Source organism: Artemia sp. Qi Xiang Cuo, chromosome 20 (genome assembly GCF_049724085.1).
Source record: "Artemia sp. Qi Xiang Cuo chromosome 20, ASM4972408v1, whole genome shotgun sequence".
NCBI classification, from domain to species: domain Eukaryota; kingdom Metazoa; phylum Arthropoda; class Branchiopoda; order Anostraca; family Artemiidae; genus Artemia; species Artemia sp. Qi Xiang Cuo.
In genome coordinates, this window is record NC_142813.1 from 25,747,788 (window position 1) to 25,775,019 (window position 27,232).

General features: G+C 35.1%; 1 protein-coding gene across 3 annotated transcripts in view; it reads right to left on the reverse strand.

Annotated features, from left to right (window-relative positions):
• The window catches only part of LOC148940042 (RNA-binding protein 5-like), a 150,177-nt gene extending 125,244 nt beyond the window's left edge, over window positions 1-24,933 (reverse strand). The window contains exons 1-2 of one of the 3 annotated variants that reach the window (XM_089106288.1): window positions 24,877-24,933; window positions 3,290-3,471 (exon numbers count right to left, since the gene is read on the reverse strand). In XM_089106288.1, the coding sequence (XP_088962414.1) occupies window positions 3,290-3,462 (173 nt within the window). In that variant the 5' untranslated portion in view covers window positions 3,463-3,471; window positions 24,877-24,933. Of the gene's footprint in view, window positions 1-3,289; window positions 3,472-24,872 lie in introns of all 3 variants that reach the window. The other 2 variants (XM_089106290.1, XM_089106289.1) reach the window with 2 other exon arrangements.
• Window positions 24,934-27,232: the final 2,299 nt, after the last annotated feature.

A 27,232-nucleotide genomic window follows, 5' to 3' on the forward strand; every position in this document is an offset into this window, starting at 1 on the left:
AAAATTTTGATTGGATGTTTTGGGGAAATGGTGGGCGTAAGAGGGGGGTTAGTTGCCTTCCAATCACTTTTGACTATTAAAAAGGACACTAGCCATTTGAATTTCCAATTGAATGAGCCCTTTTTGAAGTTTCTACGACAAAGCTTTCTATAAAATCCTTATATTCACCCAGGGCATAACTTACAAACCTGGCCCCGAGGGTTGTGGGGGCGGGGGAGTATCCTCATCAAAAACATAATTTCTATCTGGAAATTAACAACGTTGAACAAAATGGCTATCTCAAAATTTTGATTGGATGTGTTTGGGGAAATGGTGGGAGTAAGAGGGGGTTAATTAGCCTTCAATACCTTGGGAATATTCGAAGGAGCAGTAGCCCTTTGAATTTCCAATCGAATGAGCCCTTTTTCAAGTTTCTACGACAAAGCTTTCAATGAAAACCTTATATGCCCCCAGGGCATAACTTATGACCCTTGGCCTGAAGACTGTGAGGGGAGTGTCCTGCTCAAAGATATCATTTCCAGAACTTTGAACTGCGTTGAACAAAATGGCTATCTCAAAATTTTGATAGGATGTGATTAGGGAAATGGTGGGCGTGGAAGGGGTGTTAGTTGCCTTTCAATCGCTTTCGACTATTAAAAAGGGCACAGGTCCTTTTAATTTCCATTCGAATTAGCCCTTTATGAAGTCCCTACGAAAAAGATTTCTATAAAAACCTCATCTTCCCCCAGGGTATAACTTATAAACCTTGCCCTGAGGGCTGGGGGTGGGGGGGGGTTGTCATCCTCAAAGACCTAGTTTCCAGAACTTTCAACTACGTTGAACAAAATGGCTATCTCAAAATTTTGATTGGATGTGTTTGGGGAAAGGGTGGCCGTAAGAGGGGGGTTTAGTTGCCCTCCATTCACTTCCGACTATTAATATGGACACTAGCTCTTTCAAGTTCCAATCGAATGAGCTCTTTTTGATGCTTCAACGACAAAGGTTTCTATAAAAACCTTATGTGCCCCCAGGGCATAATTTCCAATAATTGTCCTGAGGGTTGTGGGGGGAGGGAGTATCCTCCTCAAAAACATAATTTCTATCTGGAAATCAACAACGTTGAACAGAATGACTATATCAAAATTTTGATTGAATGTGTTTGGGAGAAAGGTGGGCGTGAGAGGGGGTTATTTGTCCTTCAATCACCTTCTACTATTAAAAAGGACATAAGTCTTTGAATTTGCAATCTAATAAGCTTTTTTCGAAGTTTCTACGACAAAGCTTTCAATGAAAACCTTATATGACCCCAGGGCATAACTTATGACCCTTGGCCTGAAGACTGTGAGGGGAGTGGCCTGCTCAAATATATTATTTCCAGAACTTTGAACTGCGTTGAACAAAATGGCTATATAAAAATTTTGATTGGATTTGTTTAGGGAAATCGTGGGCTTGGAAGGGGTGTTAGTTGCCTTTCAATCACTTTCGACTATTAAAAAGGGCACTAGCCATTTCAATTTCCAATCAAATGAGCCCTTTTTGAAGTATCTATGACAAAACTTTCTATAAAAACCTTATATGCCTCCAGGGGAAAACTTACAACCCTTGCCCTGAGGGCTGTGGGGGGAGGGTTGTCATCCTCAAAGACCTAATTTCCAGAGCTTTCAACTACGTTGAACAAAATGGCTATCTCAAAATTTTGATTAGATGTGTTTGGGGAAAGGGTGGGCGTGAAAGGGGGGTTAATTGCCCTCAAATCACTTTTGACTATTAAAAAGGGCACTAGCTCTTTGAATTTCCATTTGAATGAGCCAATTTTGTAGTATCTATGACAAAACTTTCTATAAGAACCTTATATGCCTCCAGGTGATAACTTACAACCCTTGCCCTGAGGTCTGTGGGGGGTTGTCATCCTCAAAAACCTAGTTTCCAGAGCTTTCAACAACGTTGAACAAAATAGCTATCTGAAAATTTTGAATGGATGTGTTTGGGGAAAGGGTGGGCGTGAAAGGGGGGTTAATTGCCCTCCAATCACTTTTGACTATTAAAAAGGGCACTAGCTCTTTGAATTTCCAATTGAATGAGCCATTTTTGAAGTTTCTACAACAAAGCTTTCTATAAAAACCTTATATTCCCCCTGGGCATAACTTACAAACATTGCCCTGAGGGGTATGGGGGGAGTAACCTCCTCAAAAACATAATTTCTATCTGGAAATCAACTACGTTGAACAAAATGGCTATCTAAAAATTTTTATTGAATGTGTTTGGGGAAATGGTGGGTGTGGAAGGGGTGTTAGTTGGCTTCCAATCACTTTTGACTATTAAAAAAGGCACTAGCCATTCCAATTTCCAATCAAATGAGCCCTTTTCGAAGTTTCTACAACAATTCCTTCGATTTGAAGTGCCCTGGTCTGAAAAAAAAAATACATTGTGCCAACATTGTTCTTTACTTAGGCAGCACTATTACGCCGCCTATGACTGGTGCACTTATGCCACTATTTTACAATTATTCCTCAGGAGATGTCGAGTCTTTTGGACTGACCTTCGGATGAAGGGGGTTCTGTCCCCAGTCTCCTCTTTATATAGGCATGATTTCGGGACAGAATAATATCAGGATACTACAGCCAACTTTATATTAGTAATTAATTATGAAAGGAAACTGGATTTTTCAACACTAGTTTACGATTTTGTAGGGTTATCCCATCTACCCCTTTCCCCCGTGTTTAGGGACGAGTTACTGTGCTATTGGACCTTTGTCCCCAGAGTGCATTTGCAGAACAGCAATTCATTCATAATATTCAGGAGAGAGTAAAATTACTAGGACTCAAAACATTTTACTACTTTTATCTCAACTACATGACATAATTTCATATTAGTTATACCTAAATCTAGCTGTTCTACACACTGTATTTAAACTCTTCTATCGTTTTCGAAAGTAGCGCGAATACACCGATTTTCCAGGGGGGAGGAGGTTGAAAAAAGGTTATCCTTTGCAAGAGGAGTGTCAGAGTTTCCAAAATATAACAAAAATGTACGTCTTTTGCTATATTTTTGTCTTCTAGAGGATGGGGATTGGGGAGAGGCTGACGCCCAATCCACTCCTTCCCTCTGGTTGTCCATCCTCACGCTCCAGTAATTTTGAATGACCATTATTTTTGCCTTAGTTTGAAAACATCTAAAATACATAGGATTTCAAAGGTTGGCTTAATCCATTCCTCCCAAGCATAACTTCCTCATAGTAAAATAATGTTTCAGAATTCTGGAACAAACACACCAAACATCTTAGCTCCTGCCTTACTAAAGAATAAATTACCTTGGACTGTGATCTCTACTTCTTCTTCTGCGGTATCCCCGTGAAGGACTTCTACTTCTTTCCCTGATGAAGACTCGCCGTTCATTCATCCTTCTGTCATTGTAATAAGAGCTCGGGCTCTCATTTCCAGATTCCACTTCAGAATCCTCATAAGAAACCAAGTCTCTTGACATAATGGATTACTGAAAGGAATTGTGTTTTTAATAAATAACAAGTTTGGGAGGGAGGGGGTTTTTAACACGAAAAAGAAGCATTCATAGACAATTATTTTTCCAATTTCATGTGGGGTGCACCCTTTAGACCAATATCCAGTGCATTAAATAGCTGCTCAGGGAAAAATTTGCTATAATTACCAAATACAGTATATTGAGTAAAACTAATATTATTTATGAATTCATTATAATTATTCTTAAAAGTAAAATAAGTACTTTCAAATTTCAATAGTAAGGCTATAACTTTTACATCTTTGGGAATTTGTTGCCTGTATTTGGACATAGCCTACTCTATTTTTGGCTGATCACCCTTGTTCAAGGGTGTGGCAACGTACACTCCAAATTTAAGCAATGGTCACACAATACCATTGTACTCTTGATAAGAATGAATCATGATTTGCATACATAGGGAAAATATGCCACAATTGGATATAGAAAAAAATCAAAGAGCGATTACTTAATGACCCCTCAAACAAGACAACTGATTAAAGACTCTGACTTCATAAATTTGATGATGAAGTTGAGCATAAAGCCTTGACATGATCTGTTTCAGTTCCTACTATTTTCTGGCCAAATGCAAAGCTTAAAATTTTGTTGAACTAGTAGATAATAGTCTTCTAGGGCAAGTCTTTTTTTGTATGCTGAATCCTACAATACTAATAACCATCACTTTTGGAGTCTTTGGTTTTTTACTTGAGTAATACCAGAGAAGTATTCTGCTTCATAAAATACTTAAATAAAACCATCCTAGCAAATCACTTCAGAGCGGCAGCGTCTAATTGCTTGTTGTGCATATCCAGCTCTGGATTCATAAATTTTCACTGCTGTCATTCAGAACTAAACTGGTATTGCTAGTACTTGTGATTTTACCAAAGCTTATCACCTTACACACTTTCCTGGGTGTAGTCTTACCTTTTGCTTTGCTCTGTATTATATGCTATTTTGCAGTCTTCTCTTTTTTTATCTGCTATTCCCATACATTCAATTTCAAAGTGAATGTTCATATTTTTGCTGATCTACAATTTCTTCCTTTTGCATTTTGTTTCCTTGGTAAGACTTTCCTGAATGCTCTCACTTGTCCTACTATAACAGAGTATCAAACATCCAGTTTAAGAACACCCTAACAGAGTGAATAAAACGAAATTACATTTACCCAAGCTTTGAAATTATCTTCAATATGTTGAGAATGACTTGGATGATTAAGTTGAAACTTTCAGGGAGTGTTGGGGGATCAAGTAGACCTCAAATTTCAACTTAGGGGAGGGGGTAGAGTTAAATCAAATGACACTATGTGTACCTAGATCAACAAATAGCATATGTACAATATATTAAGAACAACTTAAGTAATGAAGTTGGAACTTGCAGGTACTGTTAGGGAAAGGAAGGGGCGAGGGTAGGGCAAGGAGAGCCTGAATTTTTGCATTGGCAAGAAAAAGAAAAGAGATTTTTTTCTGATACACCAAACCATTTATGCACTAGAGATATCTACGAAAGTTATAATCTATGCATAGTTGAGTAACAAGGCAAATCAAGAGACACTATGTTTTGCCAGAGCATAAAAAAGGCTTATTTGCAATATCTTGGGAATGGCTAAGATTCAGGTCTTAAGATTTGGTAGCCAAACTTTTATGAACTTTTGGCACATTTGAAAGGATTATATTCCCAGTTAAAAAGTAGCATTGACAGAAAGAAACCTTGTCTGCCCAGGTTTTAAAAATAGCACATCTGTATTATTTTAGGAACTTGGAGATCAAACTTAATTTTCATGAAGTGTTTAAAGGTCAAGCAGATCTAAATTTCTGATTTGGGGGAGGGCAGAGATGAATCAAATGAAACTGTGTATCCAGGTTATCCAAATTGCATATCGGCAACATCTTGGGAATAACAGATGAGGACAAAGCTGAAGCTACTGGGAGTGTTGGGGATACAGAGGAGGCAAGGGGATTCTATATTTAGAAGGAGGGAATGTGGGCCCAATAAAATATGTTACCAATCATCCTAAAAGCTTTGGCACTAATAGGTCCAGTAGACTTTTGAACATATTCATTGTGAAGAAGTGAGGTAAATAAAAAGAGAGTATATTCACATAAGCTATTAAAATAACTTATCTGAAAGATTTTAGGAACAACTGATGGAAATTAAATTAACTTTCATAGAATCATTGAAGAGAGCAAGAGGACTTCAAATGTTATGCTGAGGGGAATGAATAGGAGTGGTAAAATATATCTGACCTCTTATAAGCTTGAAACATATCAGTAAGCTATTGGGTCAAAGATGCCCTTAAGCAGGGAAAAAGCATGGACCCAGTTAAATGGAATAAATCATCATGGGTTAGTTTATTTGAGTTGGTTTGCAGATACATGTTACTTAAACTGTAAAGAAATATTTTCTGTTTATTTTAAGTTTCAACTTTTCTCTTCGCTTTCATTATAATTTTTTTAAAATTCATTTTTAGGTCATTTAAACATGAATAATAAACTTTACAAAAAGATCTTTGCCTAGCTTTGGTGAAGAAACTAAAGAAGTGAACATGAGTTTTTATTAAAATAGGACTTCAAATATAGATTTTACTTCACACATCTCTATCAAACTTTCCCACAAATAAAATGTGAGTATTGTCACATAGAGTCGAAGGTTTTATTAAAATAGGACTTCAAATATAGATTTTACTTCACACATCTCTATCAAACTTTCCCACAAATAAAATGTGAGTATTGTCACATAGAGTCGAAGGTTTTATTAAAATAGGACTTCAAATATAAATTTTAATTAACACATCTCTATCAAACTTTCCCACAAATAAAATGTGAGTATTGTCAGAGTCGAAGGAGTAGGGGAGAGTATCCATACTTGGGACAATTTTTTTGTTTGCATCCAACTTCCTCATGTTTTACGATGAGGAGACAAAATTTTCTCAGCATCTTTGTGCATTAACTAAGAAAGTTATCCCCAAGATTTAAAACTGGGAGTTCATTCAGTTTTTAAGAGAAAACGTTAATTTCACAACTCCCCAATTTGTCCCAAGTATGGAATGGGGTTCTATAGAAGGGACAAGTGGTAACCATACTTTGGACAGACCCTAATATGTCTTTTTGATACAAAACTTAGTTATTTAATAGAGATAATGGAGTAAAACTATAAAAACAGAAAGAAAGAAGCACAAATGTGTAAAACAAGGATTAAGAAAAGCACTGTTCATGTCTTTACAGTATTAAATAAAAAAAACAAGTTTTTTTTAACTGAAAGTAAGGAGTGATATTAAAACTTAAAACGAACAGAAATTATTCCGTATATGAAAGGGGTTGTCCCCTCCTCAACGTTTCGCTCTTTACGCTAAAGTTTTTCATTGTTTAAAAAAAATAGAGTTGTGAGAAAGTCAAACTTTAGCGTAAAGAGCGAGGTGCTGAGGAGGGAACAGTCACTTTCATATACGGGATAATTTCTGTTCGTTTTAAGTTTTAATGTCGCTCCTTACTTTCAGTTAAAAAAACTTGTTTTTTTTATTTAATTTATGAACGTTTTTGAATAAATGCAGGTTTTGATCTTGGCTCATCGTACATGAATAATTAAAACAAAATTTGCATATTAATTTACTTTTATTTGGTTAAATGGCTTTCTCGAAACTTGTTTAATTTTATTTACGAACGTTTTTATTAGTAATAAATATACATAACTTACGTAACGAACTTCTATATTCATATATTTTAATACGTATATTAGGGGGTTCGCCCCCTAGTCAATACCTTGCTCTTTAAGCGAAAGTTCGAATTTCATTCCAATTCTTTAAAAATGACCGCTTAATCACAAAGGCCGTTAATTAGAATAAATAGCTCTTGAAAGTACTAAACAATCTTTGGCTTTAAGAACGAGGCATTGACTAGGTGGTGAACCCAATGATATATGTAATATTTTCTGTTCGTTTAAAGTTTTGATGTTTCTGCTGTTGCAGTTGAAAAACTTGTTTTTTATATTTAATTTCTGATCTTTTTTTAAATAATGCTGGGAAGTCCGGCGTCCCCTTCATAGCAATGTCCCTTCCCCAATGAAAACTTCCTTCGTGGAAAGATCATCCCACATAACTCCCGACCCACCCCCTCCCCCACTAACAGGAAAAATCTCCCCTGAAAACGTCTGTATACTTCCCAATAACCAATACTATATGTGAACATTGGGTAAAGTTCATAACTTTCATCCCTCCCCCCGGGAACTTCGGAGGATTAAGTCATCCTAAAAGACATAGTTATAATATTTTCGAACATGCTGAACAAAATGGCTATCTCAAAATTTTGAGCAGGTGACTTTGGGAAAAAATTAGCATGGGAGGGGGCCTAGTTGCCCTCCATTTTTTTGGTCACTTAAAAAGGGCACTAGAACTTTTAATTTACATTCCAATGAGCCCTCCCACTATATTCTAGGACCACTGGGTCGATACAATCACCTCTGATCGTTCTTCTGGCAAAAAATGCAAAATGCCACATTTTTGTAGATAGGAGCTTGAAACCTCTAAAGTAGGGTTCTCTGATACGCGGAATATGATGGTGAGATTTTCATTAAGGTTCTATAACTTTTAGGGGGTCTTTCCCCCTTTTTACGAAAATCAGCCAAATTTTTTTCAGGCGCGTAACTTTTGATGGGTAGGACTAAACTTATATATTTGAAATCAGTATTAAAATCTGATTCCTTTGATGTATCTATTTGTATCAAAATACCGTTTTCTGGAGTTTCGGTTACCATTGAGCCGGGTCACTCCTTACTTACAGTTCGTTACCACGGACTGTTTGATATCAAATTCTGATAGACCAAGAGGAAATACAATGTTTCTTGGTTGTCTTGTAGTCTGTCCTGAAGGCTCAGGATTTGGTAAGAGAGTTGTGATATCAGTGAAACTACACCTGTAGGAAACATCAGTAGGGACAAACTTCATGAATGGCGCAATTTTCTATGAGCAAATTTTTTTCCACAAGATTTGAAATGATTTCAACAATGCTGTTTTCCTTTTTTATTTCTTTTTCAAGAGCCAAAACAAAGTTGCCAAGATTTAAAGCAGAAAAAGGAAGGCTCCTCTCAATTGAAGGTCCCTTCTTTGGATCTGTTTCATGGCCTCCTAAAACATCTTTCAAGACTGAAACCTCTTCTGGGCTGCTGTTACTTTCAATAAAGAGTGATTTCCTATTATATTTGGACTTTAAACAAGGATTTCTGAGAGTCTGTTTCACTTTCTTAGCTTTTTGAAGCATAGCCTGCTCCTCAATTTTTTTTTCTCTGGAACATCTGCCAGTATTCTGTAGACTCCTTTTTTTTAACTCTTAATGTGACCTTTGTCAAACGAGTTTTTGGATGTCCTTATCATAACAGGTGAATCTGTCTGGAATGAAGTGCATGTGACTTATGTGTGTTGAAAGGCTACATCCCAACCTTGTTCTGAATTTGAGGAAGTCATATCTCCATTACTTGGCTCAGATGCTGGCTCACCCAATGGTCAGTCAGTTACAACTGATGGCAAAAAGTCATCATTAAATGGGCAGATACCTGTCGTTTGAAAAGCTGCAGTGATGTTAGACAGGGTGAATGAAAGGGGATCAACAATGCCAAGAAACTGGGGATTTCATAATGAGATACTGCAAATAGCTTTGTTATAATGGGATCTCAGAGAGTAAAAGACCCCAAGATAAAGTGGTTGGAGTCTCTGTAATGTATGTGGAGGCACGGTCAACATGATCACACGGTCATCTTTTGCTACCTGGATCGCTTCAACTGATAAGTGAGATTTGTGATTATCCATAATACATAGCACAGGCTTCTCTTTGCTTTTTGGTACAATGGAGGCAAAGGGATGAAGAAACGCAATGAACACTGAAGCAATAGTACAGCCACTGTCACTAATGCAAGCAAAATTACCAGATGAAGCCCCTAAAGTCATCCTTGATGTTGTCTTTTTTCTCAGGAAGACCAGTATTGGTGGAATTGAATTTCCAGATTCTGAAACTCATGTAAACATTGTCACAGCCTATCCTCTATCTGCAGGGGTTGCTCTTCAAACTTGACATATTCCTTTCTCAGCAACAATCTTGAGTGGCCTTCGTACATCAGTCAAGGTACTCTCATCCATATTCCATATACTCTGGGGAGAGATAGCATACCTGGTCATAGCATAACACAGCTTGGAGAAGAACATGCTGACGTTGTAGCAGTTGAAACCGGTTCCCCTTGAAAGGCTAGTTGCTTCAGGTTTCCTGAGTGAAAAGCCTTGATTTTGTGAAATAATCCACAATACCATTTCTGGCAGCTCTTTTTCTGTCATCCCAACTTGAACAATACACCAATCTATTTTTTCTTGCATACTCATAGGCTAGCTCATGGACTTCCAATATGTCAAGACGTCAAAATATCTTACATGTCAAAGCAAAATAACACAGGCTATTTCATATCTGTTTATAGTTGCCATACATAGGACAGTCCTAAGTATGGAACCAAACATTGTCACTGAAATAATTCAATTTTTAAGCTAAAATGGTAAAAAGAAAACTTCACAGACACACCAATTCTATTTCACAAGGAACTATGAAAAAGGAAGTAAATGTAAGTGACCATTTCAAACCCTTTATCTTCCTAAACAGTGCATAGAAGTTTACAAAATATTTTTGAGAGTTTACATGAAATTGAGGGCCCATCCCCTTTAAGACAAAATGGTGACTTTGGATTTCAAACTTCTGCAGATGTCACCTATTGCAAAGATATTATTGTGCAACTTTTTTTTTTTTGTAAGATGACATGTGTGTCTTTTTAGGCCTGTACCAAGCATGGATACTCTCCCCTATATTATCCTTGGTATCTTTGAGCAGTTGTAGACAGAAGAAAAACAGTTTTTGAACTGTTGCCATGTAAAATATATGAATACTGAAGGACATTAGTAGAATTTACATGAGCACTTTATATTATTTACAATAATTTGTGTTATTATTACTGTAATGTTTCTACTGTAACTCTGCAAAGAACTTTGAACTTCCCAGAAGAAAGTATACTTTGTTACTTTTCTTCTTGGACTTCAAAATATAATGAGAACTGATCATTAAAATTATGTTTTTATGACAATTAAATAAACAAAACAGGTTTTTTTTTCAACTGAAAATAAAGAGCAACATGAAAACTTTAAATAAACATAAATTATTCAATATGTGAAGAAGGCTGCCCCTCCTCAAATCCTTACTCATTATGCTCAAGTTTTTTAGTAGGCCTAGATTTAAAAAGCTTCGAATTCCAAATCAACAGCCCTTGTGTTTCAACAGTTTTTTCTTTAAGAATTTAGACAACAGTCAATCTTTAATGTAAAGAGCAAGGAATTAAGAAGGGGGCACCCCTCCCCCCTATATTCAGAATAATATATGTTTGTTTAGGTTTTAATGTTGCTCCTTACTTTTAGTTGATAAAAACTTGCTTTTTCTTTATTGAATTTCTTATTTATTTATTTTTTTCAAATCAACCCCAGGCCTAACCAGGATGTGAAGTGGGGCACCCATACCCGCCCCCCATTTCTTGCTGTTAAATGGTATAAATCAATAAATTTAATTGAATGGCAGCATCTTGTTTTTCCAATCATTTGGCTTAAGAATTCAAATATTTGATTCTAGTTTAAATTTTGAACAAAATTTTAATTTCTAGTCAAAATTCTTGGTAATAAGTAGTTTTGTTGAATAAATCCTTAATATTTTTGTACAGAAATTTGGGTGGGTGGTGAGGGATATCATTGTTAATATGGATGGAAATTCTGCATGACTTTTAATCTTCTGCATGGCTGAAGCCATTATGACCTCAACAGTAGGGTTAGCTGGTGTTTCAACACATTATATAGGCCTACATATTTATAAATGCACTGAAACATTGCATACAAATAGGAAAAAAAATGTTTCCATTTAAAATTGCTGAAAACAAAATTCATGGTAGCTTTTGCCCCCCCCCCCCCCAAAAAAAAATCCTGGTGAGGTTCATGATGCCTGTCTTGCCTTTTCCAGCTCTTTTCTATTAGGCAAGTGAATGTAATACTTTATGCTATGTAGAAAAGGATTGTTGCAATAGAAGAGGAACTATTATTCCCCCCCATTCCCAGTGTCAATAGTAAAGGTGTAGACCAAAAAATGTTTCTAGGAATCGACAGGGGTTAGATATTAGTTTCCAACCACCCCCAATCCATTTACAAAAACTCATTTTATATTTATCTGAAGGCTTGATGAGAGTTAGGATATTTGGGCATTAAAATGAACTCTTTGAAGCATCTAGCCCTACCCTCTACCTAGAAAATGACCCACTCCATCCCATCCTTTCACAATCCTGTGTATAATTTTATGAAATATGAAGCAAATAAGTCTAGTTAAACAAAGCTTTGAAATGGATGTCAGAAACATTAGTCTGCAATGAACAGGAAGCACAATTATTCAGGTTTAGCCTGAATGAAGGGAAATTGATTCCAACCCCATACCTCTTCAGAAATTTTTCCAAAGGCTCATGGACAGCTATACAGTTTAGTCATTGAACTGCACCATTTTAGGCATCTGCCCCCCCCCCCCCCCGCTCCCTCCTTCATAATAGCTTTTGCCCACTTATACATCACTAGACATAATTTCATAAAAAATAAAGTGAAACAACTTAGTTAAATCAAGCATTAAGACAAATATTTATATTGACTATTTATCTTGGATATAATATGTGACTTTTCAGGAATGAAAGTGCCACCATGCAGCATTATTTCCTCTGCAACAGTGAAGCTCAATGTATAGTTGTTTGGTACTTTTAAATTGATTGACTTTCTCAGAATTTTCAGTTAATAGCAACTTGGCTTTTTTTGGGACAGAAATGTAGTTTGACACAACAAAATTAGAGAGAGTGTAACTTTCCTGCAGCACAATCTTTTTAGTTTCTCAAACTTTTAACTTTCATTCAAATAAGTTCTCTCCCAATCTTCTAGGTCAAAAAAAAAAAAAAAAAAAAAAAAAAAAAAAAAAAAAAAAAAAAAAAAGAGTGCATCTGTGATCTTTCTTCAGAGAAAATATACATTTTGTTTTCACTTTCTACAAAAATATTCTTGTAGATAGGAGCTTGAGACTTCTACAGTAAGGTTCTCTGATACGCAGAATCTAATGGTGTAATTTTCATTAAAACTGCTTACCTTTTGGGAGTGTTCTCCCCCCCCCTTTTTTTTTTTTTAGAAAATCAGGCAAACTTTCTCAGGCTCATAGCTTTTGATGAACAACATTAAACTTAATAAACTTTATATCTTTGGAATCAGCACAGAAAGCCAATTCTTTTGATGAACCAATTATTATGAAAATTTTGTGATTTTAGAGTTTTGGTTAGTATGCTACTGGTACAGGCATAAATGTGACTGTACTGACAGGCCTATATGTGAGATCAAAACCAGTGACTAATTTATGCACTGCTTGACACATTGGAGGGAGTAAAACCATAACTGCAAGAACTAAGCTTCGTTACTAGTTTCAATGTTTTTACAATATCCTAGAACACTAGTATTGGTGTACAAAAGAGAAGCTGTTTTCTCAAAATTCTCAAAATGTGTTCCCATAATTTACTTTTACTGTTAGGATAAACTAACCTGACAAGTATGTGTCCAATAAGAGAGGCATGCATACTCCTGTCATTTACCCGTGCCCCATCCATTTAAACATTTGCCTCCCAATTACTTGGACTATCTGTCTTGGCTTTTCTCTGTCTACAATTACCCACCGTCTTTATGCAACCTATTGCAAAATACTTGATAACTTCAATTCATTTGAAGTTGTATTTATTTATCACTATAGTATTTATCACTTTTTTCCTGAATAAATTTTTAATTTGAACGAAAACATTATTTCACAGGGTAGTTTTTTTTTTCAAAGCTTGTTTTATAGTTTTCAATAAACAACAAGACTGGATGGGGGAACACAAAAAATGATATTTTAAGCAACTGGTCAAGGATTTTAGGCCACACAGCTTTAAATAGTACATTGTTTATGCTTTGAAGTCTATCCATTCAAAAAAAGGCACAAAATTCCCATTTTGAGTAAAATTTTTTGCTTTACAATGGTATTGTCAAGACAAATTTATACTAAGCACATATATATTTAACAAGCATATATATCTAAAACATTGTGGTGAACCACTAGAGCTAAAACAAAAGAGAATAGAATAAACAGACATATCAGTGTGTCAATCTCTTTTTTAAAATTTCTGTAAAATTGTTTTTGTAATTAACTTTTACTATTAAAATAAACAAAAAACTTTTTTTTTTATTCCAAAGTAGATTTTGATGGATTTCTTTTAGTTTTAATTTACCAAAGGGAACATAAAGGGGGGGGGGGTGTAAACCTCAAACTAAGAATTTTCAAGCATGAAGATTATAGTAGTACCTTTTTTATGGTGCCAGCCTTTTAGTGTTCAAAATCTCCACCAGAAAGGGCAATTTGGTGCCATGACAACTTACAATGACAGTTATAAAAAAAAATAATACAAAAAGTTTATAGATATGATCCAGAGCTTTAGAGTGAGCCATTAATCATTTCCCTATCAGGTTTCAGCAGCCTGTTAGTTATGTTTGCATATAAACAATTGCTGAAACTTATTAAGGGTGATGGGAGGGAGAATACATAAGAAGGAGGATTTTAAGCCTCCAGTTAAGGATTGTCAACCATAGAAATTATTATGGTACCAAGGTTATGCTCCCCAGCCTTTCCACTTGAGAAATGGCACCAAAAAGTGCCATGTGGCACTTATATGTGGCTTTTAAATGAGCTATCAAACCTCTCTCTATGACATTACAGTAGCCTGCTGGCCCTGGTGAAAAAAAGACTAAAAAGGAAACACATCAGTTCTGCCTAAGCAAAAGTGAATTTCCTAGGTGAATTTAAAGTGGAAGAGTATAATTGCCATCAACTTGGTTCAAAGGCAGATCCAGGATTTTTTTTAGGGTGGGGGGGGGGGGGCAAAATAGGTTGATCCGATAAATTTGCTTGAGGAGCAAGTTTGATTAACGCAAACTTGCGTTAATTAAATAAATTACACTATTTTAGACTACGTTAGGGGGCACCCCTCCTGCCCCCCTGGATCCGCCACTGACATGGTTCTCAAACATAACACTTCCAGTGTAGCGATTTTCATTTTGGTCCACAACTATTTTGAGGGGTTTCACTCTTCTTGAAATTACTATAAATTTGGCTTTGAAATATACTTTACTATTAAAATTAACCAAAATAATATTTACCATTCCTGAATCAGATTCAAATGGAAAGTTATTCTAACTAGACAGTTTTTTTTTTAATACATTTTTACACTTTCAGTTAGGCTACTTTGGACCGTGATCTGCTCTTTACTAGGTATTAATTAAAAAAAACTTTCCGAAAAATAAGTTTGTCAAAGAAAAGTAAAGGCCATTTTAAACTTAAGCTCAGCAGACACAAATACCTGTTAAAATTCAAACTCAAAACGACCAGAAATTACTATTGAAGAATAAATGAAACCCAAAACGAACAGAAATAAAATAAACAATCATAGCAAAAATCATACAACAAGTAATAATATAAATGAATAAATAAATCTTAAAGCGAGTAATGCTTAGATTGAATATTAAAATCAAGCTTAAAACGAACAGAAATTAAATAAAAAATCAATGCAAACAAACATACAATAGATATTAATGTAAATGAATAAATAAATCTTAAAACGAGTGAAACTTAAATTGAATATGCAAATCAAGCTTGAAACAAATAAAAATCACTACAAACAAGAGTTTGGGTATCGCCTCCTTCTTTCACTGTAAGAGTCTAAAACCTACTACGTCATTTGCGCTTTACTGAAAACCAATTTTATTACAAATATTTTCTTTTGTACTTAATATTGAAAATAAACATTAAAATTATAGTAAAATTTTGAACTGATGAGCTTTCAGCAATCAATATCATTATATATCAAATATTCAGTTTAATTTATTATTTCTTTCTAAGGTTGTTCAAGACGAATACAGTTTCACAACAAACAAGAATTTGGATAATGCCCCCTTAACTGTAAATAAAAACCAAAAGCCTACTGCGTCATTGGCGTTTCACTGAAAACGAACTATATTACAAATATTTTCTTTTCCAGTTCTTTCAGCATTGAAAATAGAAATAAAATTAGAATGAAATAAATTATTGAATTGATGGATCTTTCAACAACTAATATGATTATACATCAAATGTTTATCTCGTTTGTGTTTATACTTTTCAGGGCTATTCAAGATAGGTGCAACTATCATTTAAGTGCAAATAATAGAGTTAGACGTAGAATTTTAAAGTGAGAGAAGGAGGAGAAGCCCAAACACCGCCATGTAGAAGTTTTTGTTCGTTTCAAGCTATACTTCTATATTCAATTTATGTTTCATTCGTTTTAAGTTATTTATTCATTTACATTAATATCTATTGTATATTTGTTTGAATTGATTTTGTATTTAATTTCTGTTTGTTTTAAGTTTCATTTATGCTTCAATAGCAAAATATTTTTTTCATTTTAAGCTTGATTTTCATATTCAACCAAAGCATTACTCACTTTAAGATCTATTTTTTCATTTGTATTATTACTTGTTGTATGATTTTTCCTATGATTGTTTATTTAGTTTCTGTTCGTTTTGGGTTTCATTTATTCTTTAATATTAATTTCTGGTCGTTTTGAGTTTGAATTTTAACAGGTATTTCTATCTGCTGAGCTTAAGTTGGCCTTTACTCTTCTTTGAAAAACTTATTTTTCAGAAAGTTTTTTAAAATTAATTTTGTTCGTTTTTGATTGCAAAAAGTTTCTCGTTTTTAAAAATTCCTTATTTCAAAATCACACTTTAACAAAAAATCAAATGTTCATCAAAGTATCAAAACTGGTATCAAAGTAACATTATCAAAGTGAAAAAAGTTTGCTCCTTTGAAGTTTATACAACAACCCCTTCTATATAAAGTGCCTCTGGGAAAAAAATTAATGGAGTGTGGGGGGGAGGCTAGTTGTCCTCTGATGACTTTTTGACTTTTAAAAAGTGAATTACAACTTTCAATTTCCAATCAAATGAGCCCTCTATGAAGTTTATACAAGCATTCCTTCCATAACAACCATATATGCCCCCAGGGCACAACTTACAACGCCTACCCTTGGGCCCTGGGGGGGGGGGAGATGTGTTAACACTGGAGTTTTTGTTATCTGAACTTTGGACTATTTTTAAGGAAATGTCTACCTAAAAATTTTTATCTGATGCATTTAGGGCGTGGAGGGGGGGGGCTAGTTGCCCTCCAATCTCTTTTGACTCTCAAAAATTTAACAATAACTTTCAATTTTAAATTAACTGAATCCTCTCAGAAGTTTGTACAAGCGTCCCTTCCATAAAAACGTTATATCCCCCCAGCGCATTACTTACAATGCCTGCCTCTAGGCCATGAGGGGTTGCGTCGCCACAGGAGTTTTTCTTATCTGACCTTTGAATTATTTTTAAAGACATGGCTACTTTTAAAATTTTATTGGATAGGCTTGGCGAAAAAAGGGTGTGTGTGGGGCAGGGGGGGGGGGGGGCAGAGCTAGTTGCCCTTGGATATCTTTTGACTCTTAAAAAGTGAACTATAACTTTTAATTTCCGGTCCAATGAGTCCTCTCTGAAGTTTATACGAGCATCCCTTTCATAAAAACCACATACGCCCCCAGGACAACACTTATAATGCCTACCCCCGGGCCCTGGGGGGTTGTGTTGACACCGGAATTTTTGTTATCTAATTCTTGAACAATGTTCAAAAAAATGGCTATCTCAAAATTTTTAGAGGATGGGTTTGGGGGAAAAAGGGCATTGGGGGAGGGGCTAGTTGTCCTTAAATCTCTTGACTCTTAAAAAGTGAACTAGAACATTCAATTTCCAACCAAATGAGCCCTCTATGAATTTTATACAAGAATCCCTTTCATAAGAACCATACATGCCCTTAGGGCATAACTTAGAATGCCTTCTTCTGGGCCCTGGGGGGTTGTATTGACACCAGAGTTTTTCTTATCTGACCTTTGAACTATTTTTTTAACAAAATATCTATCTCAAAATTTTCCTAAATGGGTTTGGAAAAAGAAGGCATGAGGGGGGGGGCTAGTTGCCCTCAGATAGATCTCTTTTGACTGTAAAATAAGTGAACTCAAACTTTAATTTTCCAATCAAATGAGCCCTCTCTAAAGTTTATACGAGTATCCCTTTTATAAGAACCATATATGACTAATGGCATAACTTACAATGCCTGCCCCCGGGCCCTGGGGGGTTGTGTTGTCACCTGAGTTTTTGTTATCTGACGTTTGAACAATTTTTAACTTAATGGCTATCTCAAAATTTTTATTGGATTTATTTCGGGAAAAAGGGGCGTGGGGGGGGGGGGGCTAGGTGCCCTCCGATCTCTTTTGACTCTCAAAAACTGACCTAGAACTTTCAATTTCCAATCAAAATAGCCCTCTCTGAAGTTTTTACAAGCATCCCTTCCATAAGAACCATATATTCCCCCAGGGCATAACTTACAATGCCTGCCCTTGGGCCCTGGGGGCTATGTCTTCCCTGGAGTTTTCGTTATATGGTCTTTGAACTATTAAAAAAAAAAATGGTTATCTCAAATTTCTTATCAGATGGGTTTGTGGAAAAGAGGGCATAGAGGGAGGGGGGCTAGGTGCCCTCCAATCTCTTTTGACTCTTAAAAAGCAAACTAGAACTTTCAATTTCCAATCAAATGAGCTCTCTTTGAAGTTAATAAGAGCATCCCTTCCATAAGACCCATATATATCCCAGGGCATAACTTACAATGCCTGCCCCCAAGCCCTGGGGGGTTGTGTCGACACTGAAAGTTTTTTTTGTATGATCTTTGAAATATTGTTAACAAAATAGCTATCTCAAAATTTTTATCGGATGCATTTGGGAAGAAAGGGTTTGGGGGGGGGGGCTAATTACCCTCCAATATCTTTTGATGCTTAAAAAGTGAACTAGAACTTTCAATTTCCAATTATATGAGCCTTCTCTGAAGTTTAAACAAGCAATCCTTCCATAAGAACCATATATGCCCCCAGGGCATAACTTATAACCCTTGCCCTGAATACTGTGGGGGGAGTGTCCTGCTCAAACATATAATTTCCAGAGCTTTCGACTACGTTGAACAAAATGGCTATATTAAAATTTTGATTGGATGTATTTGGGGAAATGGTGGGTATGGAACATGTGTTAGTTGCCTTCCAATCACTTTTGACTATTAAAAAGGGAACTAGCCATTTAAATTTCCAATCAAATGAGCCCTTTCTGAAGTTTCTACAACAATGCTTTCTATAAAAACCATATATGCACCTAGGGCATAACTTACAACCCTTGCCCTGAGGGCTGTCGGGGGGGGGGGGTTGTTATCCTCCCTCAAAGACCTAATTTCCTGAATTTTCAACTACATTGAACAAAATGACTATCTCAAAACTTTTAGTGGATGTGTTTGGGGAAAAGGTGGGCGTGAGAGGGGCGTTAGTTGCCCTCCAATCACTTTCGACTACTAAAAAGGGCACTAGCCCTTTGAATTTCCAATCAAATGAGTCCTTTTTGAAGTTTCTACGACAACGCCTTCTATAAAACCTTGTATGCCCCCAGGGCATAGCCTAGACCTCGTGCCTTGAGGGTAGTGGGGGAGTGTACTCTTCAAAAATATAATATATCTCTCGAAATAGACTAAAACAAAATGGTTATGCAAAGATTTTGATTGGATATGTTTAAAAAAATGATGGGCATGGAAGGGGTTTTAGTTGCCTTCCAATCACTTTTGACCCTTAAAAAGAGAACTAGAACTCTTAGTTTCCAAACGAATGAGCCTTCTTTGAAGTTTCTATAACAGCCCCATCCATATGAAGTGCCTCTGGGAAAAAAATAATAATAGGCTAAAACACTGGAGCCGTATGGCCTTTACTATAGGCAACTCTTGATTACTTCAACTATGGAACATTCATAAAGAATCTATGGCTGTATTCCAGGTTGCAAACCATAGTAACTTTGCTTTAACTATAAAAGTTACTTGACATGACATCCACCAGGAGGGGTTTTGAAGTAACTGCTGACTTATTAGCTCTGTAAGGATAAAATCTTAATGACATGAGTTATAGAGTCAGCAACGTCCAGAATTAGGGACTTAGGGACCTTCCTAACATCAAAATAGGGACCAGATCAGGACGGCATTTCAGTAACCAGGTTAGCAAACCAAAGAACAGTACCTGTCGTGACCTTCCGTTTAACATGAAAGAAACCATAAGTCAACAATCCTTGGAAGCTCATGGAAAAAGGTAAACACCACTATACAGACTAACTTGTTTAGTCAAGCAGCTGATAAAGACTGCCTTGTCGCTGCTGTCCTAACAGTCTACTGTACTGCATTCTTTTTACCATAGTAGCTTCTCAAGCAGTCCAATAGTAACCAAGTCTTTAAGCTACTAAAAAACCTGGGTTTGCTATTACCTGTATGGGATACAGTTTCAGGCATCTTTAAACTAGATATCTGGACATGTAGTTCTTTTTCCCAGAATTTACTTCCCCTTTTCACAATTTCAAACTCCCAGGACAAATATTTGGATTTTCCTCCACCAAGTCTTATAAAACAGAATAACACTAACTTACTCTGCAACTGAAAAAAAGTTTTTTGTTTTGACATTATGTTGAAAAATTTTCTCAAGGACCACTTGGGCATTTCAAGAAAGTTTAGCCAATGTTCAAATGTTTTTTTTTCTTGTGCATGTATACTCAATAGCTCATACTTGTCTCTGGGGCATCAAATTGTGTGAAAACTGATGCAGCAAGCCCTAACATAGTAGTTTAGTGGCAAATTGCTCGCAAGTGGCTGTGCTAGTGTTACATGAATGACATGTTGATATACTATTTTTTTTTAATAAAATTTTATAGCCATACAGCTTCTTTTTCATCTTACTTGTCAAACTTAATTGACTAAGTGGCTGCACCTTCTCACCCTTTGCAATGCTTGAAAATATTTCTTATTAGTATTATCTTAATAGAATTCTTAATAGCAGTGTCATTGTTATTTTTTTTAGTCAACTAAGAATTGATTTGTGAAATAAAACATTCAAAGTTAACTAAGAATTACAAATAAACCGGCAAAATCTACTTATTTGTCTTATTAGTTAACTAGTGAAGTAAATCAAACAAGGCTCTTGTAAAGGGTGGTGAGGTCATTATTGCAATTGGGCTGCTGTGCAAAAAGTGGGGTAGTGGAGTAGAAATACTACTTGGCAGTTTTCAAATTTGTTGGCAGATTTTATCTGAAAATACCATTTTTACATATAAAAATAATTTTTGCTCAAAGAAAGGCTGTCAGAACACAAGTTATGCTGCTTAAAGTTTCTGTAGCTTTTGGAAGTCTGTCGAATTCTGCTACTGGCAGGCTGCAGCTTTGGAACTTTTCTTTACCTGACTCCCCTCCCTAAAACTCAAGTATACAACCTGAATAATATATTTCCCATGAGCTTTTCTGGATATTTATTTTGTCACAGCTGGTTCAGTTTACAGGTACATGGTTTTAAACAAGAGTGATGCTAACAACCTAAAGTAAATATGGCAGTTTTCAAACGAATTGTAAATTATTTTTTAATTGGGTCATGATGAATCAATGGCTCTGGATTTTATACCTTCAAAAATGGAATTATAATCAAATAGTGAGTTTTTATCAGTACTTGCTAATTAAACAAAACACACTCAGAAATATGCTTAGGTTAGATCTCACAAAACTGGTTTCACAGCATACAAAGACAAGGGACAGGTGATAGAATGCATTGGACTTATCCACCCCTAGTAACTTTCCCTTTCACTTAACTTGAAATAATTTTTTCACTACTTTCCAAAGTTTTTGTCTCAATTATTTATTACACAAAAAAAAAAAAAAAAAAAAAAAAAAAACAGAAATAGATCATTGAATTACTGACCTTTCTTCTTATGCTAGTAAAGGCACAATGTTTAGGTTCTAGGTGTTTAACTATAAAAACACAACACTTAGAAAAAAACACTGAAATGAAACATTACATTTACTTTACACTAGGATTTTTTTTTTAGTTAACAAAATTTCCAGATACCTTGCTGTTCTTCTGTAATTTTTAGTGGCTATATACCTAGAAAGAATTGTTTTCTGAATTCAAACCATCTAAATACTTTACCCCCCCCCCTTATGTGCAAATATATAGCCCAAATTATATATATATCCCATAAATTCTGTTTCTTGTCTTTGTCTTGTCTCTTGCTAAGCTAAAAAAAAAACTGACAAAGAAACCAGTTTGTTCTCTAGTTTTATACAGCATAAACTTGAATGAGTGGCACATAATACACAAGTACCAAAACTCTTTCCCCCAACGGAAATTAAAAATATTAAACTCAAATAAAATTCTCAAATTTGGAAAGCCTTATTTCCCATGGGTGGTATTTTCTGGGAAGGGGGTCTTTTCCATGGGGTGTAAACACTGGCCATCTAATGTTTATAAGACTATACTATTTCATCAATGATTCTCTTGTGACAGAAATAGGGACTTTTGGAATTTTAGGGACCTTTGTACAACCCCTGTAATGAGCTTCAACTGTATTTATTACTCTTTCAGAATAATTTAGCCTGATAATCCTTTTATTATGTTGCAAACTGATTTTACTAGCAATGATGATAGTGATGATCAATTACTTCACTAAAGATGCTCCTTAACTATCATTATTAGTTACTAAAAAGAATAATAAAAATAAAACAAAGTTGCTTTTCTCTTTTGTTCAAGCTACTACAAAATGTCAGCTAGAACAAAAAAAAGTTGCTTTTTTGCAACTTTTTGCTGAACCTAGAATGAAGCCTATGATCCAATAATATTTCTGAGTAAGCGAATTTGTCTGTTGGTTTCCTAAAAAAAGATTTAAGGACATGCTAGAGGGAGGTTTTGCAACAATACATGTCCTATCAGCAAAAAGTGCCTTATAAGGCAGGCTACCAAAACTTATACAAACTATCTATAAATAACAAGAGAAAAAGCAAGTTTTTTTTAAATTGACTGTGCTTCTATTGTGCATCAATTTTTATGTATAAACTGATGGTAATAATTTACCTCAGTCATTATCTTACAAGGTTTAAAAATTATATTAATTTCTTGAAGTAATTGATAATAACATGGAGATTAAAAACACAATTGGAGGCTTTATCTAAGTTGGCTTTGCTTTTGTATTTTTGACACAATTAATAGGCTAGCTTATGTTTATGAGAACTGTTAGCAGACATTTTGGTAAACATAGGGCATATGCAAGATTCCATTATTGGCACAAGGATAACATGAACACTTTCTTCATTTTTTCCAAATATAATAATCATTCATTTGCCCCCCCCCTGGAGGGTCTGATTTTTAACCTAAGGCACATACAAAAATTAAAGAAAATATACTAAAACAACAAAATTCTTACTTTACATTATGTAAGTTGTCCTTATTAATCAGATTTTCATGGTTTCTTCTATCATTTTAAAATCATGTCAAATAATAGGTATTCAGGTAGGTCTAGGCTAAACTATGCACTTAATCACACACAGAAACAAATTAGGCTACAGACTGAGAAGGTAGCTGAATTGATACAGGAGCTATAACATATGACTAGACTGATGTAAAGAAGAAATTCATTACTAGAGCTGAATATAGGACATTCAGAAGGTGGGTGGAGGGGGGGGGGTCATTTGTGAATGGAAGCACCTTCAGAAAAGGGTAAATTTTTTGCAGTTCATATTACTGACTTACATATAAAGTGAACATACCACTTGATGCCTTTTTTATGCTCTTTATGAATATAATAATTGCTTTTATTGCAAATTAAAATTTACCTACCCTTATCTGCCCTAATGTGTAAATATATACCCTGAAATGTAACCACACAAAGAAGTTATCAACACTAGGTTTATTAAAAAGTGGTTAAAAACATATCACTAGTTTATAAATAAGTTGTTCAAGAGTAACATATTCAAATAATACTTATTTATAACAATTCAGACCTCATTTATTAGACAACTCAAATATAAAATGTTGGTATTTTTTTTTGCAAATCATATTATTGACTTACACATAAAGTGAATATACCACTTAATGCCTTTTTTATGCTCTTTATAAACATAATAATCACTTCTATTGGAAATTCAAATTTAATTGCTTTTTGAGCTCTTGAAAATGACAAAAATATAATAACCTAACCTAACCTAGGTACCTTTTCCCCCACTCCCCAAACCCCCCAAAAAACACTTTATATATTGTATATGCTATTAAAACCATGCTGTACATTGTATTTCTCTACAGCAGTGTCTTGCATCATCCCGTCAAAACATGTTTTTCATTTAGTCTTCAGTCTGAGATATATAAAAGAGTGGGTATATCAAAGTGGGGGTCAATATATACAAAATCATATTATTGAGTTAGGACTAAAGTGAATACACCATTCGATGCCTTTTTTTATTCTGATTACAAATATAATAACCATTTCTATCGGAAATGTATTTCAGCCCCCCCCCCCTAGGGATGCCAATTCAGGGTTAGGTATAGCCGATATAGGGGGGGAGGGGGCTTAAATTCATTTCTAATAGAAATACTTATTATATTCGTAATCAGCATAAAAAAGGCATCAAATGGTGTATTCACTTTATTTGAAACTCAATAATATGATTTGGTATATATTGACCAAAGTGGGTAGGTATACCTGCAAAATTTATTGTTACAATTTTCACTTATCTAACTTAGGCTAATTGTGGAAAATCAGTGCTTATGGATTAAAAAAAGGATTTATTATGAAACAGTAAGTTTAAAACAGATGTTTTAAGCCTTTTTTATATCCTATATTATTTTTATATTTTTGCATTTTCCACTTTGCCATCAACAATCTATGGTAGATGGTCCTATAGCCTATTCCAATTCAGGGTAGGCTATATATTGGCACATTAGGGGTGGGGATGGGTAAATTTGAACTTGAAAAAGAAGTGATCATTATATTTGTAAAGAGCATAAAAAAGGCATCAAGTGGTATGCCTATGTTCACTTTACTTGTAGGTTAATAATATGAACTGTAAAAATTTAGGCTACCCAGAAAAGCTCCCTATTGTACAGAATCAAGCAGTGTCACCTTATCCCGATGTCAGTTATAGATTTGCAATGTATATTTACCAGCACTTTTTTTTCCTTGGCTAACAGAATGTTGGTTGTTAGCTTAAACAAGGCCTAGTAAAAAGACTCAACTAAAATTTTATCAAACTATGCAAAATCTCCTCAGCCACAATAGCCCATCCTAGTAACTCAACTACTTTCCAAGATAGAAAAAAACTTCTTAAATAGAGTTTTACCCACACAAAATTACAAACAGAATATAAAGCTATGAATTCCAATTCCTTAGTCTTAAGTCCAGTAAGAAAACGGTTGATGTTCGTTTTTAATTATTTGTAATAAAAATATAAACCTAGATGCCACTAATAGAACTACAGCTTAAACAGTTTTTTTTAATAATAACGAATTAGTGTAAGTAAGTAAAGAGCAAGAATTACTTGTGGTAACCGAAACTCTAAAAAACAAAAGGCCAAAAAAATTAAATATATATATATATATATATATATATATATATATATATATATATATATATATATATATATATATATATATATATATACCAGGGCACTTTGAATAGAAAAAGTTTTCGTAGAATCTTCGAAAAAGGCTTATTTGTTTGGAAATAGCAATTTCTATTGCGCTTTTTAATAGTCTAAAGTGATTGAAGGGCAACCAGCCCCCCCCCCCCCCACGCCCATCATTTACCCAAATACATCCAAATAAAATTTTGAGATAGCCATTTTGTTGTACTTAGTTGAAAGGTCCAGCAAGTTTGTCTTTGAAGATTAAAAAGAATGGTGATGGATGCAAACTCCCTGAAACCCCCTGGATAAACGAAAATCACTGGAAGCGCACTGCATAAGTTAAGAGCGATGTGGGCATAATTATATTATTTTTTTTATTGCTATTTTTTTTTTTTTTTTTATACCAGGGCACTTCGTATAGAAGAAGTTGTCGTAAAAACTTCAAAAGGGGCGTATTCAATTGGAAATTGCAACGTCTGGTGGCCTTTTTAACAGTCGAAAGTGATTGGAGGGCAACCAGTCCCCCCCTTAACGCCTATCATTTCCCCAAATAAATTCAATCTAAATTTTTAGATAGCCATTTTGTTCAGGGTAGTTGAAAGCTCCAGAAATTTTAGACGGCCATTTGTTCAAAAACAGTCCAAGGTTCATATTAGTGCAATAGCGCTGCCTAAGTAAAGAGCGATCTGGGCACTATGTATTATTTATTTTACTTTAATTGTTTGTTTTTTTTTGGTTTTCTGGTTGTTTTACATCAGGGCACTTCTTATAGAACGTGTTTTCGTATACAATTCAAAAGGGGCTCATTCGATTGGAAATTGAAAGGGATAGCGCCCTTTCTAATAGTCGAAGGTGATTGGAAGGCAACCAGTCCTTCCCCACGCCCCATCAATTCCCCAAACACATCCAATCAAAATTTTGAAATAGCAATTTTGTTCAGGGTAATTGAAAGCTCCGGATAATATGTCAGTGAGGATGACAATCCCCAATAGCCCCTTGGTCAAGGGTTGTAAGTTATGTCCTGGGGGCATATAAGGTTTTTATAGTAAGTGTGTTCGTGTAAACCTCAGAGGGGGATCATTCGATTGCTAATCAGAAGCCATAGCGCCCTTTGTCAGTGTCAAAGGTATCAGAAGGCAGCTACCCCCCCCCCCCCAAGTCGTATTTTCTCAAAATGCATCTAGTAAGAATTTTGAGATAACAATTTTTTCAAAAAAAAAGTCTATGTATCATAGGCAGCGCAATAGCACTGCCTACGTAAAGAGCCATTTGGGCATAATGTATTACTTTTTTTTATACCAGGGCACTTCGTATAGAAATAGTTATCGTAGAATCTTCGAAAGAGGCTTATTTAATTGGAGATAGCAAATTCTATCGCGCTTTCAAATAGTCGAAAGTGATTGAAGGGCAACCAGGCCCCCCCACGCCCATAATTTACCAAAATACATCCAATTAAAATTTTAAGATAGCCATTTTGTTCAACTTAGTTGAAAGGTCCAGCAAGTTTGTCTTTGAAGATTATCCCTCCCCCAGAGCCCTAAGGGGAAGTGTTGTAGCTCATGCCTTTGGGGCATATAAGGTTTTTTTTATGGGAAGGATTGTCACATAAACTTCGGAGGGCCCACATTGGATTAGAAATTGAAAGTTCTAGTATCCTTTTTAATAGTCGAAAGTGATTGGAGGGCAACCAGCCTCAAAATAGTAAATGTTGTTTTCAAAATAGTAGCCTAAAAAGAAATAGTTTTTCAAAATAGTAAAAAGAACATATAACAAGGCCTTCAGGGTTGAAATAGCCTCTCAGAACCTGGGGGCAAGGGTTGTAAGCTATACCCCGAAGGCATATCATTTTTTTTTATTGAATGGGCGGTCTTATAAACTTTGGATAGGGCTCATTTGATTGAAAATTGGAAATTACAGTGCTCTTCTTAAGAGTCAAAAGTGAATTGAAGGCAACTATCCCCCAACCCTCATCACACGACCATCATTTTCCAAAAAAAACATCAAATCAAAATTTTTAGACGTCTACTTTCTTAAGGATTGTTGAAATATCCAGTTTTTATAAAAATTTGGATATA